The 13,693-nt window shown below is 36.5% G+C and overlaps 2 protein-coding genes across 9 annotated transcripts; one reads left to right on the top strand and one right to left on the bottom strand.

Annotated features, from left to right (window-relative positions):
- Positions 1–236: 236 nt before the first annotated feature.
- LOC131011957 (histone-lysine N-methyltransferase ASHR1) lies at positions 237–5,184 on the bottom strand. Of its 4 annotated transcripts, none has more exons than XM_057939859.1 (14): positions 5,031–5,184; positions 4,767–4,918; positions 4,479–4,638; positions 3,810–3,864; positions 3,588–3,712; positions 3,048–3,136; positions 2,890–2,971; positions 2,681–2,785; positions 2,483–2,573; positions 2,264–2,386; positions 2,032–2,138; positions 1,803–1,872; positions 1,587–1,650; positions 237–610 (listed from the first exon to the last, which is right to left on the bottom strand). In XM_057939859.1, the coding sequence occupies exons 2-14, from the start codon at positions 4,796–4,798 to the stop codon at positions 445–447; spliced, it is 1,269 nt and encodes a 422-aa protein (XP_057795842.1). In that variant the 5' UTR covers positions 4,799–4,918; positions 5,031–5,184; the 3' UTR covers positions 237–444. The 4 variants fall into 4 exon arrangements, with proteins under 4 accessions (XP_057795842.1, XP_057795843.1, XP_057795840.1 ...); XM_057939860.1 differs by having other exon boundaries at positions 4,479–4,635; XM_057939857.1 differs by having other exon boundaries at positions 4,479–4,613; positions 5,031–5,164.
- A 142-nt stretch (positions 5,185–5,326) lies between these two features.
- LOC131011958 (biotin--protein ligase 2-like) lies at positions 5,327–13,205 on the top strand. 5 transcript variants are annotated; one of them, XR_009097150.1, is made up of 11 exons: positions 5,327–5,506; positions 5,597–5,864; positions 5,967–6,028; positions 6,482–6,630; positions 8,044–8,164; positions 8,360–8,515; positions 9,105–9,150; positions 10,230–10,302; positions 11,438–11,514; positions 12,653–12,761; positions 12,851–13,205. XR_009097150.1 is itself a non-coding variant. In XM_057939862.1 (10 exons), the coding sequence occupies exons 1-10, from the start codon at positions 5,398–5,400 to the stop codon at positions 12,693–12,695; spliced, it is 1,104 nt and encodes a 367-aa protein (XP_057795845.1). In that variant the 5' UTR covers positions 5,374–5,397; the 3' UTR covers positions 12,696–13,205. The 5 variants fall into 5 exon arrangements, 2 of the variants coding, with proteins under 2 accessions (XP_057795845.1, XP_057795844.1); XR_009097151.1 differs by having other exon boundaries at positions 5,374–5,506; positions 12,856–13,205; XR_009097149.1 differs by having other exon boundaries at positions 5,374–5,506; positions 12,828–13,205.
- Positions 13,206–13,693: the final 488 nt, after the last annotated feature.

Genomic DNA, 13,693 nt, shown 5'->3' with positions numbered 1-13,693 from the left:
TTTGAACTGATTTGGACTGGCCAATTTTATCAGTTGAATTTAAGGATTTGCTGTTATCTGATTTGAGTTGGAATGTCACTAAAAAGGGAAGAAAGGAAAGATGTACAACAGAAAACTTGACTAATTCAATCACTATAAAATGATTGAGAGAAAGATGGACTTGTTTACCTTTCATTCTAGCAAAGCAAATGTGATGCCAATTGTTAAATTCATCAAACTGCAACAAGCATTGCACCTTAAACAAGACAAGTGACAAGTGATTACTATAAATTAATATGCAATTTGAACCAAGAACTATAGGTTTTAATATTTTTCTCTTCTCCTACACCATGCTGGAATACATACATGAACACGTTTTTAGCAACACCGGCAACAGTAACACAATCTTGCAAAACTCTTACAAGCCACTAGGGAGCAGCAATCCGTGGCAGCGGATGTCGAGGATCAATCTTCAAGTCGAGGATGAAGCTTGTACAAAGCCTCGGCACGAGCTTCCTCCACCTTACTCGCGAGTTCAACCATGAATGGACTCTTTGTTCCATGAGTCACTCGCAATACGTCCAAGGCTTTCGTTAGTGATCTCACTGCTGCTTCTGTCTCGCCCAGCAACCTGCAAATTTAAACTCAGCTACACTTTCCATGGTAGATGAAGGAAACGGGCACCAACTAGATTCATCGCTATCACCACTTGACTTGATCATCTTTCAAGATATATGAATTTCTTTTAGGGATATTTGCCTCTAAATACATGGATTTTGGAGATTTTATGAAATTGCACACAACCTTTTTTTTCTTTTTCTTTTTTCTTTTTCTTTTTTCTGAACTTAAGTATATGAAGTAATTCTATTTTTCTGATTATGAACATGATTTTAAAATTTCCCCAAATCGAAGCTGAGTTGGTAGTCAAAAATCCTAACGTGGCCAAATCGGTGATGAGGAAAAAGACACAATATTGAAACACACCAAAAGATCGTTGTTTATAACTAAATATAGGTTTCAAATTCATAAATTGTTCGACTAAGGGGAATTCACGACAAGTTCAAAAAAAGGTTCATGGCATATATCTAGATTTCAAGAGCATGGTCTAGAAATGATTCATATCGTGACTATATATTTATGGAAAGGATGGGGCATTTTTCAAGACCATCGTTGAGCTCATTGATGCCATTTGAAGCTGCTTCCTGGATTAAAAATTCATATTTAGTTATAAACGGCGACATCTTGGTGAGTTCCAATACTGTGTCGTTTTTTATCATTGCCGATTTGGCCACGCTGGAATTTTCGACTGTCAACTCAACTTCAATTTGGGAAAATTTAAAATCGTGTGAAAAATCAGAAAAAAATTGAAAGGTCGTGTATTTATGTTCAGAAAAAAGAAAAAAAAAGAAAAAGGTGCAATTTCAGAAAACTTTGATGCTAATATCCCTTTCTTTTAAGTAGGCAGCGAGTCCTATAGATACAATCAGCTTATTGTTGGTTTAAATATGAAGAGAATCATTAATAATAAGGTAAATTCTATATATGTGTTAGAAACCCCAACTAATAGTAGGTAAAGTGTACATATTTTAAAAGTAGAAAATTCTTACCATTCAAATTTCCCACACATGTAATATTGAAGTCCAATCAAAGGGTAAGATCTTGGATACACTCCTGCATGAACAAAAGAGTATTTAAACCAATAGCACATCACAAACATCAACTTACATTTGTTTATAATTCTGAAAAGGCAACATATATGAAGATCTTCTAATGCAGAACTAAGATTCATTCTTCCAGAAGCATTAGGTAAACGCGGTACATACTCTCATATGTCGGAATTGTCAATCTGCAATATGAAAGTGCCTCCGTCCAATCCTCCAGCTCCATAAATATCTATGGAAATACGATTTTCGAAGAATTATGTTAGCAGTTAGCAAGTAATGAAGGCAAGTGGTATTCATTTTAGTTAGCATAAGTGTGCTACACAACTCAAGAGTTCATGCCAGCCACCAATAGAATACTATAAAAGTGAAGTTCAAACTGCAAACACACCTTAATGAGAGTCTCCAGATTTCGCATACGACTGATTGAAAATGGTTGGTACAACTGTAGTTGCAATCCTTCAATCATCTTATAAGCCTCAATTGCCTTGCTCTTATCTGAATCTTTTTAAGGATCCCATTGCTTCTCATCTCTTCAGTTTGACTTTCCATATACAAGTATTACAACTACCTTACTAGAGATGAAAAACGCGTGAAAATAAGTCAGAGAGTTCAAGGGATACGACCAGAAGAAAGCAACTCGGAAGCTTTCTCTGACATTGATTTCAATTCTTTAGTGAGGTTAGTAATTTCTTCCTTCTCCCGAAGAAGTCCACATTGCTGGCAAACGAACCCATTATTATCTGCTGTTGCATAAGAGAGAGAAGCAAAATGACTTCAAAGCTATACAGAAACTCCAAAATTAAGCAAAGGTAACAACATTCTTATTAACAAAGGTGTACCAGAGTCACGTAGAAGAAATCCATCGCATTGGGTATCCTTGCACCTATAACCTTCCAGAATCGTACTTTCTCGAATATCATCAGATTGTCCCTTAGGCATGGAACTAAACTAGTTCAGGAGAGCAGAAAACAGTAGATGTATTCTCAAATTTGTTAAAGAAATTTTGCCAAGAAAGGGGGAGGGGCTATCCAAAGTACCAATTTTATGCAGCGAGAACAAGCACAAGTGAAATAGTACTGTTCTTTAAGAGCCTTCTGCCGAGTTAAAGTGCTTCCAGCAATATCTACATAACTGATCAACACCTTCAGAAGGCAGGGACAACGATGTATAAGAATACCCATCAAATCCGAAGAAACATTGATAGCATAAACGACTTTCAAACAGCTGTGCATTATAAGGTATTTACCTCAGTACCTTTAAGTATATGCTGCATGGCCCGTACAACTGCAAGTCTTCCCTCGAATACTAGAACAGAATTCGGTAAACAGCTAAAATAGCCAGAACTAGTTAGAAATTCCCTATGTGGCAAGGCTGTGAGGCAGAAGATTAAGTCTGAGAAAATACCTGTGATTGATGATGGAAATGACAGGGTACAGCCCTGTTCCAAGGGGCCTCAATTCACCATCACAAATAGTATGTGCATTGCATGCTAGCTGGGTGTTGAAAATAAGAAGTGAGGCAATGATTCATTGAGACCAATAGATTCAATAAATCAAACTTCATCGACAGGTGGCAACAGATTTTTTCACGCTCTTTGGTTATCAAAATTCTGTTCCACTTACTCAAGAATGCAGATATATATGGCTTACGAGGATGACTAATCTCCCTCATGCATTTAGACTTAGGACAATAAGTACAAATTACTTTCCTAACGCGTCGACTGCCAACTTCATATGTGACTATAACCACTAAATGCCATATTTCATACATATTGAAGCCATGTAACAATATATGGATATCAAAGCAACAAACAATAATGTTACCAGCTGTAACTTGAGCAACGAGTGGGATATTGATAAATTCCCCAAACACGAAATATATGAGCAGAGACAAACTAAGTATAAGAAAAGAAAAAAAGAATCCGATCTTTAGTTCATTAGATACCTTAGAAAAATTTTCGGCAATCTCTTTGACGTTGATCTGAGAATCGGGCCACTGGAGTATCAAATTGACAAGGTTAGCCATCTGTGCATACAGCAGCAGCTGTTTCTCATCGATATCTGACATATCTATTTTAGTTTTGTAAAGAATACAATAGCTGCAGAAGTTTAACACGCTTCATAGCATAGAATGCACAAGTCCGGACTAAACAGTACACAAGGATACGAGAAACCAACGCTTCCACATACTTGTAACTTTCTGTTGTGGAAGTAAGGATAACCTAGCAGCATTAAAATCATCAACCATCATTAGGCTTATTGCAATTATCTGTAAGTGTTAAGCATGAATGTTTTACCCCTCAAAGGAGTAGAACTTCAGAAAGATGGTAAACAACTGAAGCAATTGAGCACATTGATGATGAAAATGCCTTAATATTATACGACCCAACCATCTCCAGCTCCAACTTTTTTTTGTCCTCCCACGCATAGGGCAGTTGTTTAATTCCATGACAGATAAACTTCCAATACATAAGTTGCAGATTTGAGATTTTCCCATGTGTTTTATTTGAGTAAATTATGTACTTAAAATGCACCCCTGCATCAGAATCTTGTAAATGCTATGTCACATATAAAATCAATATTCAGTTTAGCTAGAAATGCCAAAAATGGAAGGAGACGATGCATCTATTACATTAAGAATTTATATGCAAGTTAACATAATTATGCAGAGCAAAGGCAGGGATAGGTGAAAGCCTTCCTCATCTGAAAGAAACATTAGCTATTACATTCATTTACATTTATCATCATTAACATTTTCTTCTTGATCCAAATTTCTAAGCTATCAACAATCATTAAACTCAGGCACTACAAGGAGAGCCTTCAAGCATCCACTCACCTTCTCAATTTCCAGCTTTCGCCGTATACACAGTTTCACCATCAATCGTAAGGATGGCGTGAGTGAACTCACTCTTTGCTTGTCAACCTTCGACAGCACTCTGCATTCTTCAGAATGCAGCTTCCAATCTGACCTCTGAAAGTGTTCACAAATGTAGCTACTTACCACACAGAAGACAAGAATTTCAGAAAATCATTAAAAAAAAAGAGAACAAACAAACTCCTGTTCAAGATAATGACATATTCATTCTTTTCAACCCAAAAGCACACCAATCATCACCATTTTTACCTGACATTTGCTGCTGCAATACCAAACAACATGGCAAGCAGAGCATTTCTTCAGGTTGGTTGATGAGAAGCACCATTCACACTTACACAGAGGCGATTCTTTGTTCTTGTTCGGCACAGAAACATATGGATTCTCACTTAATATCACTTCCCCTACAACACAAGGAACAATCAAAATCCGAAGAAGAAATAATTGCAAAAACTGAAGAAATTATTGAAGATTAAAAAGAAAGAAAAAAGAAAAGCAACTTCTTTCTTGAAAAACCTGGGGAGAAATCACGCGCGGCTAAGAGGCAGCGGCCCTTTTCTGGAAGCGTCGAAATTGATAAACTTTTTCCGTTTAATGCCTTCTGTAGTTCTTCCATTAACGCAGAGCTAGAATTCGCTACTGTGTGTAGTTGCAAAGAAGGAAACTCAACTTTTAATTTGAAGTTTCTCTCTTCACGGGTCTGCGGGCCAGGCCGGGTCGGGCCTCGGCGTGAGGATTAGACTGCGCTAACTAGGCCCGGCCCGACGGCCCGTTTTGACGGTTAAAAATTGCAAACTTCTCAAATTTTCCGCATGACAATGAAAAATCCCTGAAAAAGCTGCGAAATTGATATCTCCGCCTCCACTGCCAGTGCCAGTCTCCCATGCTCTTTGTAACCAGCTCCCCTCGCTTTCTCTCTCTAATACGACCTCCTCCGCTTCTCTCTCTTCAAAACCTCAGCTTCTCCCCCAAGAATCTCTACTTATCATCAAGTATAACTCATCAACTTCTGCGATCAGTGTTTGCATTTCTGCGACGAATGAAGAGCTAATTTCATTGTGTCGCTAAATTTTCGATTTCAGAAATGGAGTCGGAATCATCTACGACGCTCGTGCTTTGCGGAAAGTCGGCTGCAGAAGACGAATTTGCGCGGCGCTTGAAGACGAACAACGCATTGAAACTCCCCGATGGATCGCCGGTGAGTGTGTGTTTGCATTCGGAGACTGAGAGTGCTGGCAACGACGGCGTTTTTCGTGTGAATTCGTACATGAATTCTATCTCGACTTCTCGTTTCGGGAGGCTGCTCGTTTACTCTCCTCGATTAGCTTCCACGCATGATGTTGTTGCGAAGTAAGGCTTCCATTTTATTGCATTTTTGGATGAGGAAAATGTAGTTTATTGTAAATGAGTTTTATCCATTTGTGATGTTTTATTTTGACGCATTTTTGGCAGTAATTTTGGTGAGTTGCCCATTGGTTCTGTGTGTGTTGCTGACGTGCAGTTCAAGGGCAGAGGTATTAATCTACGTTTGTGCATTGGAATCTATGCATCCATATTATGTGTAATTGTTGTTTAGGTTATCATAGTTTGTGTCCTCAATTTTTAGTTTTTGTCGAAAATGTCCTCAACTTATGTATTCACTTCAAAATCTCTCGACTTTGTAAAAAGTTTAATTTATGCCCTGCCTTACAGAATCCGAAAATGGAATGATCAGTCACTTTGCCGAATTCTTAGGGTTTCGGATTCTTTCTGCAATTTTATATTGAATACTGTAGATTCTGGTCATGCGACTCATTATTCCATCATCATTAAGACGGGACATAAGTCGCACTTTTTCCAAAGTTGGGCCTTTTTGAAGTGAAAACCTCAAATAGCATAAGTTGGGGACAGTTTTTTGGTAAACGCTGAAAGTTGGGGGCACAAACTATGATTAACCCTTGTTGATTACATCTTGCTCGGGTTTCAAGGTCGGTCGAAGAATGTATGGGAGTCACCAAAGGGATGCCTTCTCTTTTCATTCACAATTCAGATGGAAGATGGGAGAGTGGTGCCACTTGTGCAGTATGTAGTTTGTTTGGCTATGACTGAAGCAGTTAATGATGTCTGTCGAAGAAATGTAAGTGCTTTTGCTGAGTGTTGCTTGTGTCCATTTGTCAAACGAAAATAAGATAGAATCTCATTTGAATAGTCATGGGATCTATCGATTGCCAATCCTGTTTGAGTTAGTTGCATGATAAAGCTATTTAGCGGTCCAAGCTAAGTTGTTGCTGAAGATCCTTCTGCAGGACAAGTATGTGAAACAGTGCTAAACTTTTAACCTGTATACAAAATTGATAGCTATAATAAGTATACACGAATCAGAGGTCACGCTTCACTAATTGAATAAGTTAGGCTCATAAAGATATTGCATCTTAACTGGTAGTAACCAGTAATGATACTAACTTTGAGTAGTAGCCAGAAATTGAACGTTTATTAGAACTTCAGATTGAGTGGATGATCAAAATATTGTTTTTATGTGTGCTCCAGTCAAGATCCAAATTAGTTTTAGGTGCTTTTATCCTTTCTGCTTGTTCAAACCAAATTGAAGATGTCACGTCATTTGTTATGAACTTAGTTAGTTCTCATAGTTGTTTATTGCAGTTGCAATGCAAGTACTTCAGCAGTTCAGCTGTTGAATAAAGGTAGTATAAGCTCTAGATGTAATGTTACACACATTGAGTCGACTCCCTTTCCATATGAAGAGCTTTGGAGCCTGTTTGCAAGCTTTGTATCAGAAAGTCCTCGAGAAAGCTTGATATGGAATGGAGCCCTTAAAATTTCTTCTGTCTGCTTAAGCTTTTGTTAGATGTTGCTTTGATTTGCATCCTCAGTAATTCATAATTTCATCACAAAGAGCTTAATGCAGTTATACCTGCAGACATTGAGCTTACATGAGAGCTGAGTGCATAGAAAGTGATCGTCTTGATAGAGTTTTTTACTAGAGATTAGGAACATGATGGATCTTTAGGTTGTGGTTGTGGTTATAAGCTGTAATAAAACTGTGCTCTCTTCAATGTGTAGGTGTGGACTGTGGAGTATGACTTCTCTACCAATGATTGTGTCTAATTTTATGTACAATTTCGTAAACAACACAAGGTTGCAGATGTGAAATTCTTCAATTTGATTGAATATCATCAACATGAAATTATATATAAACTAGGCTAACATTCTCCAGGAGTTCTGATAATTCAATCTAGTGTTCAGGACGCTGAGCAGGCCTATGGGACATTATATCCTTTCCGATGAGAGAATTAGGGGTTTGTGATGGTTTTCTAGAAACTGTGCTTTTACTTCCTTTAAGAAACTGAGCTATTTCTGCAAATGATTTAGCTATATTCTCTGGCTGCTTTGGATTGTAAAATCATAAATTTTATCTGTTGATTAGTTTTGATATCTCATTTTCCAGGTTACTGTGCTTATCTATAGTTTAATCTTGACCTTTTTTCTACTTCTTTTTTGTTATTCACATCTTGATAGCGTACCATTTCAGGGAATGCCTTCACTAGATGTCCGGATAAAGTGGCCAAATGATCTGTATCTAGATGGTCTTAAAGTGGGTGGCATTTTGTGCACATCAACATATAGGTCTAAAAAGTTTAATGTCAGTGCTGGTAAATACTCTTCTCTTTGATGGATTGTTAGCAGACCCCTTCTCCATTCATTTTAATGCTTGAAAAGATTCACTCTTTTACTTCTGCCACCTATTGAAATTTAGTCACGTATGGTCATGTTACTATATGGTATAACATCAAACAATTTTTGAAATCACAAGGATTTCCACTGAGGTACTTGTATTATACTTTTAGGAATCGGCTTGAATATCGATAATCAAAGACCAACAACATGCTTGAATGCTGTGCTGCAGAGGTTGGGATATGCTGCGAATCAACTACAGCGTGAAGATATCATAGCAGCTTTCTTCAATAAATTTGAGGTCTTTCATGATATCTTCCTCAGCCAAGGTGTTCATTTTTCCTTTATCTCTCTACCAATTTGTTACGGTTTTTCTTTTCCTTTTTTGCCTAGCTGAAAAGTGCTATATGAATCAAACATTTGACGCGACTTCCATATCTTTTTTGTTCAGAGTATGGTTCCGACATAAAAAAAATATTTGTGTATCAGCATGATCTCTTTTTTCAGATCTCTATGAAGGGTTTTCAGTTCAATTATAGGAACAAAAAACAAAGGAAACAATGACAATGTATTTTGTGCCATTTGACAACCAAATATATCTCCTAAGAATTTAATATGTGCTCAGAGACTTTATTTTTTAGCAAAACAGAACAGGTCTTGTGAATATCATTATGCTTGATGTTTCCAATTTAATGTTCAAGTATGCCACTCTTTGATTCCATTTGGATTTGATTTTGCACTTCCACACCCGATTATCAATTCAACAAAAAGTATTATCGGTGTAATCAACTTATTTAGACACTGAATGAACTTTTTATGGATTTCCTTATGTTAGTAAATTATGTTGGTCTGCAGAACTACTAGTTTCCATTCCAATAGCTTATTCTGAAAGCAAAGGTGGTTAATTTTGTCATGTAGGCTTTCAGGCACTGGAGAACCTCTACTATAAAACATGGCTTCACAGGTGAGACTATAAAGTGGTGATTCCTGACACAAGCCATATTGATTATGGCTGTCAAATAAATCCCATGTTGCTTTCGCCCAAGGATGAAACATTCAATGTTTATGTGTATCTATTTTACCAAGATATATTTGGATATATCTATGTGGCTATGTTGATTGTAAAAATTTGAAAAAGATAATTTCCAATATTTTTTTTATATTTCTACGTTATTTTCCAAATGTCCTAATATCTTCCCTGATCATGGTTTTAAATTTGTTACTAGAGACTAACTGACATCAATGTTTGCATAGATACTTACCAGTCACCATCCATAATGGCGACCCATCAAAAAGGGAAATGTCATCTCTGTTTATGCCTAGAGATGTGGAAGCACGAATATATGTTTCCACACCCGTAGGCATAAACAGGCGTAGGCATAAACAGAGATGTTGAATTTTAAAAGTTTCCACACCCCTAGGCATAAAAAGAGATATATATATATATATGTGTGTGCTCCCACAAATGAAAAACAAAATGAATGAACTTATATCTCTTGCTCTAGAATGTTTGAAATAAGGAAAGGAAGTGAAGAAGTACAATAAATAGATTGAAATTTATTCTTTGCATCGTTGCTGTTATTACAGCAGAGGTGCAATTATAATACTGAATCCACTATAAAAACTAGTAAAAAATAGGCCTATGGCTATGACCACCAATGTCATTGTCTCTTGTTCTGTCATTACTAAGACCACCTATATGCATTGCATGCATAAAACTGAAGGGGAAAAAAAGAAAGAAAGAGAGGGGAAAGGCAAAGTATCAATAGCACATCATTGAATATGTACACTGTAACCTTCAGTGATCTTTCCTAATGAAAACCTTCAGTTATCTTTAATTATGAAAGAACCAAGCTTTGGTTCTTAAGAAGAGTCATATATAAAGTTTCCAGTCATGTTAAGATCTAGCCTGAATATTTATTAACAAGTGATCACTGAAAGAAGAAATTTTCTGGTCATTTTGAGAATGCAATGATTTACAGATGAGTGACTTTAGTAGAATATCGTGTTTTTCCTGCTTCTTATTATGTAACTTGCGTGCAGCGGACAGCGAGTTATTTTACAGGAAAAGAGTGAGAGTGAAGACCAAGTTTCTGAAAATGTTGTCACAATCCAGGTGAATATTATGGAAAAACATGATCGCGAGTTTGTCCTTACATCTTATTTGAAAAGCTCTTCAATTCACCACAGAATCCACTTTGCGTTGGTCCTCGAGCAATTTCTGGAGGCCATTACAATCTCACTTAGGAAACTTTGATTAATCATCTCTAACTGTACACGAAACAAGATAAGGTGAATGCTTGGTTTGTTCAAAATTTAGTAGTGTGCAATGTAGGTGGATTTTCTAAAGAACGAGCAAAAATTGATTTGATTGTTCAGAACAATTCTGGAACAAATTCACACTTGAGCAAATTTAATGTGAAGAATAATTAGAGATAATATAGTGAACCAAGGGAAATAACCTATCAGTGCCATCCCACTGAATTGTCATTATTGAGGGGCCACATCACTGAGAGCTCTTTTCTGAAGGAAGATAGAATGCACATTTTTAGAAATCCTAGCTTGCATCCGTAAATTCTTAAGTCGTGAAAGTTCATAACAACAGCTCTTTGTTTTCCTTATTCCCCCTGCCTTTTTTTCTTTTCTTTTTTACCTTTTGTGTTACTTTTACTTTCATTTGTTTGCTGATGCACGTAAGAGCAACACGGATGATGGGAAACCTATTATTTTTGCTATACAGAAAATATCGAGTTAGGAAGAATTAGCCAATTTTGTATCAACATGTATTGACAGTATAATTTCACACAAGTGTAGACAACTACAGTCCAAAATCATTATTGAAAGAGTAGGAGGTGGGTTTATTAGCTTTGCAATTTTACAGGATTTTTTATCATTTTGCCAATCCTTGAAGTAGTTATTTGGTGCAAGTCAGAGCAAGATGGCCAAGCTTTGGCATGATTCCACTGATCAATTTTGCTATGTTCTTTTACAGTCGGTATCTAGTCATCAATGTAACTATGAACTTCCACCGCTAACCAATAATATTGCACTGTGTTTTTGGTGCTTGTAACAATTTATGTCCTCTTACTTCCGTGCCCGGTGCTATTCCACCTATTGAATTTGACATATTCTAAAATATTCTTTTCTTACAAATACAAGTAAAATTATTGAAGTTACCATAACAGTGGCCTAACTGTCATTTATAACTGTCCAAGTGCTTATTGCTATAGCATAATACTTCTGCTTCTCAGGGCTTAACACCTTCTGGATATTTATTGGCTGCCACTGATGATGGTCAGATATGCGAGCTTCATCCAGATGGAAATAGGTACTCACAGATCCCACTATATCTAATCTTAAATATAAATTCAGTTTCCTAAAATACGAATTCAGTTTCCTAAAACACGAAAATTATTAAATATAATGTGTGTGTTTTGATTTGGCAACTAGCAGTGAAATTATCCCCGTGCTTCAATTTGTTTTGAGCATGTCAAAGATATAGATTTGTTATGTAGCTAGAGAATGTAATATACGAGTATTGGTTTAGAACTCTAAATAATTAAAAACTGATGTTTAAGTCAGAAACTTGGTATATTAAGTTTTGACAAACTAAGGGCCGGGGTAATAATTATTTGTATGCTTTGCAACTCATGCTCTTTGTAAGTCTTTCAATTTCAGTTAAATATAATCCCATATGTTTTTATTTTGTAATCTTATTTTTTCATTTACCCTGAGATGCAACTTGTTGGCAAGTTTCACCAAGTTAGATCATTGATTTGATGTTTCCTGCTTTCCCTGCCTCTGATTTAAATGATTTTAAGTGATGCCCGCGTCTAGAAGTTGTACCTTTGCATGGTCTTTTGCAGCTAGCATCTCTGTTTTGAGTTTGTCCTAATGCCAAATGGCAAATATTTTTCACATGTGAAACGTGAAAACATGCAGCTAAGGCTCTTTGATGTGCACCGTGATTCTAACTTTTCCTGTTCCTTCCCAAAATCCCATACCTAGGAAAGGAGAGAAGGAGATGTTTAGAAAGATACTAGACTGATCCCTCTGTGATTTCACCATTACTACTAATAGATATCACAACAGACGGCGACTCGAGTTCTCTTGATCTGGCAGAAGCCTTCGCTTTCAATTTCGCTACCTAACAAACACTGTGTGGCTCGCACTCACACACTCGACTCGACTGACATTCTCTTTAACATTATTCAGCTGTCGTCTCACCATACTTTTACTCGTAAATGGCAAGAGAAGAACAATGCCACACTCGACTCCCCCTCAGTTCACATTCCTTATTCCGACGGAGGCCAGCCCCGCCGTTGCAATAATTTGTCCCTCCCAAGTGCTTAATGCAGTTTTGTGCTATGTCATTCGTTGTCGTATGCATTTATGTGTTTGTTTTCCTCTGTATTATCCCATCTGCGTGTGTTGATGCTCTAACTTTGCTACCCACGTGGCTACAGTTTCGATTTCTTTCAAGGACTGGTCAGAAGGAAATTGGCTTGAACAAGCTTCCATTCCAACTTTAAACCCCAAAAGAAAAGAGGCCATCACCATGTGAATTCATGACTTGTGAGTTACTATCTTTTTCTCTTTTACATGCCAATTATTGTGGTCAAACTTAATCATTTTACTCAGTTTTGGCATCATTAAACTCCTAGGTTAGCCTGCCCTTTTCCACGTAAAAGACAAGCTTTGAATGATTAGTTCCAAGAAGATTTGCAGCAGCTTCAACTCTATACTTCACTTTTCTGCCTTTATTAATCTTTACTTTATACTCAAAAATATTCTTGTTTTTGTTTACCTTATTAAATTAAGGGCACTCATATATTCGACTATAAATTTATCATTTCATGTAAGAGAAGGAACCAAAAAACTTTGGGCGGAAATTAGTGACACTCTGTCATTGATTGGTTTCAACGCTTTTCGTCAGAGCTTTGGTATTTTGTACATACAAACAATACAAGTTTATTAAGCGAGTATTTTAAATTGAGTCATTTTAATATGTGAATCAAATTGGATGTCTGTTGGTCTACCAAACACGGCATGGTGATAATAGTTGTCATTACTCATCAGGGGTGGGCTGCTGGCGCTATGTTGGAAACGAATCGAATTAAATGTTGGAATTTTTTTTTTTTCAATTTACTTCATTTATTTAACTAATATAAACAATACTTATTCGTATTCGATCCTATAATAATGATATTATATATTCGATTCGTAAGATTGGATGATAAATTATGTCGGAGCAAAAACTAGAGGTTAGAAGAAACGTGAATTCGTAACTTAATATTAAAATTTGATTAAGGGTTCAAATACTCGTTGGAATATAGATTAGATAGTATCTGTAGAGAATAAACCTAACTGCGGTCAAATATGGCGGTAATATTAAGCCATAATAAATATTCGCTTTCGTTTTCTCTGAACTTGAGTATTAACAAATGAACTCCAAAAAACTTAAATAATAGTAAGTCTTACTATTATATTAGGGTTAAGTATCAAAT

The sequence above is a fragment of the Salvia miltiorrhiza genome, chromosome 2, assembly GCF_028751815.1.
Source record: "Salvia miltiorrhiza cultivar Shanhuang (shh) chromosome 2, IMPLAD_Smil_shh, whole genome shotgun sequence".
In the NCBI taxonomy this organism is placed as follows: Eukaryota; Viridiplantae; Streptophyta; class Magnoliopsida; order Lamiales; family Lamiaceae; genus Salvia; species Salvia miltiorrhiza.
The sequence above is the reverse complement of the archived record's forward strand: the minus strand, read 5'-3'. Positions and strand labels throughout refer to the sequence as shown.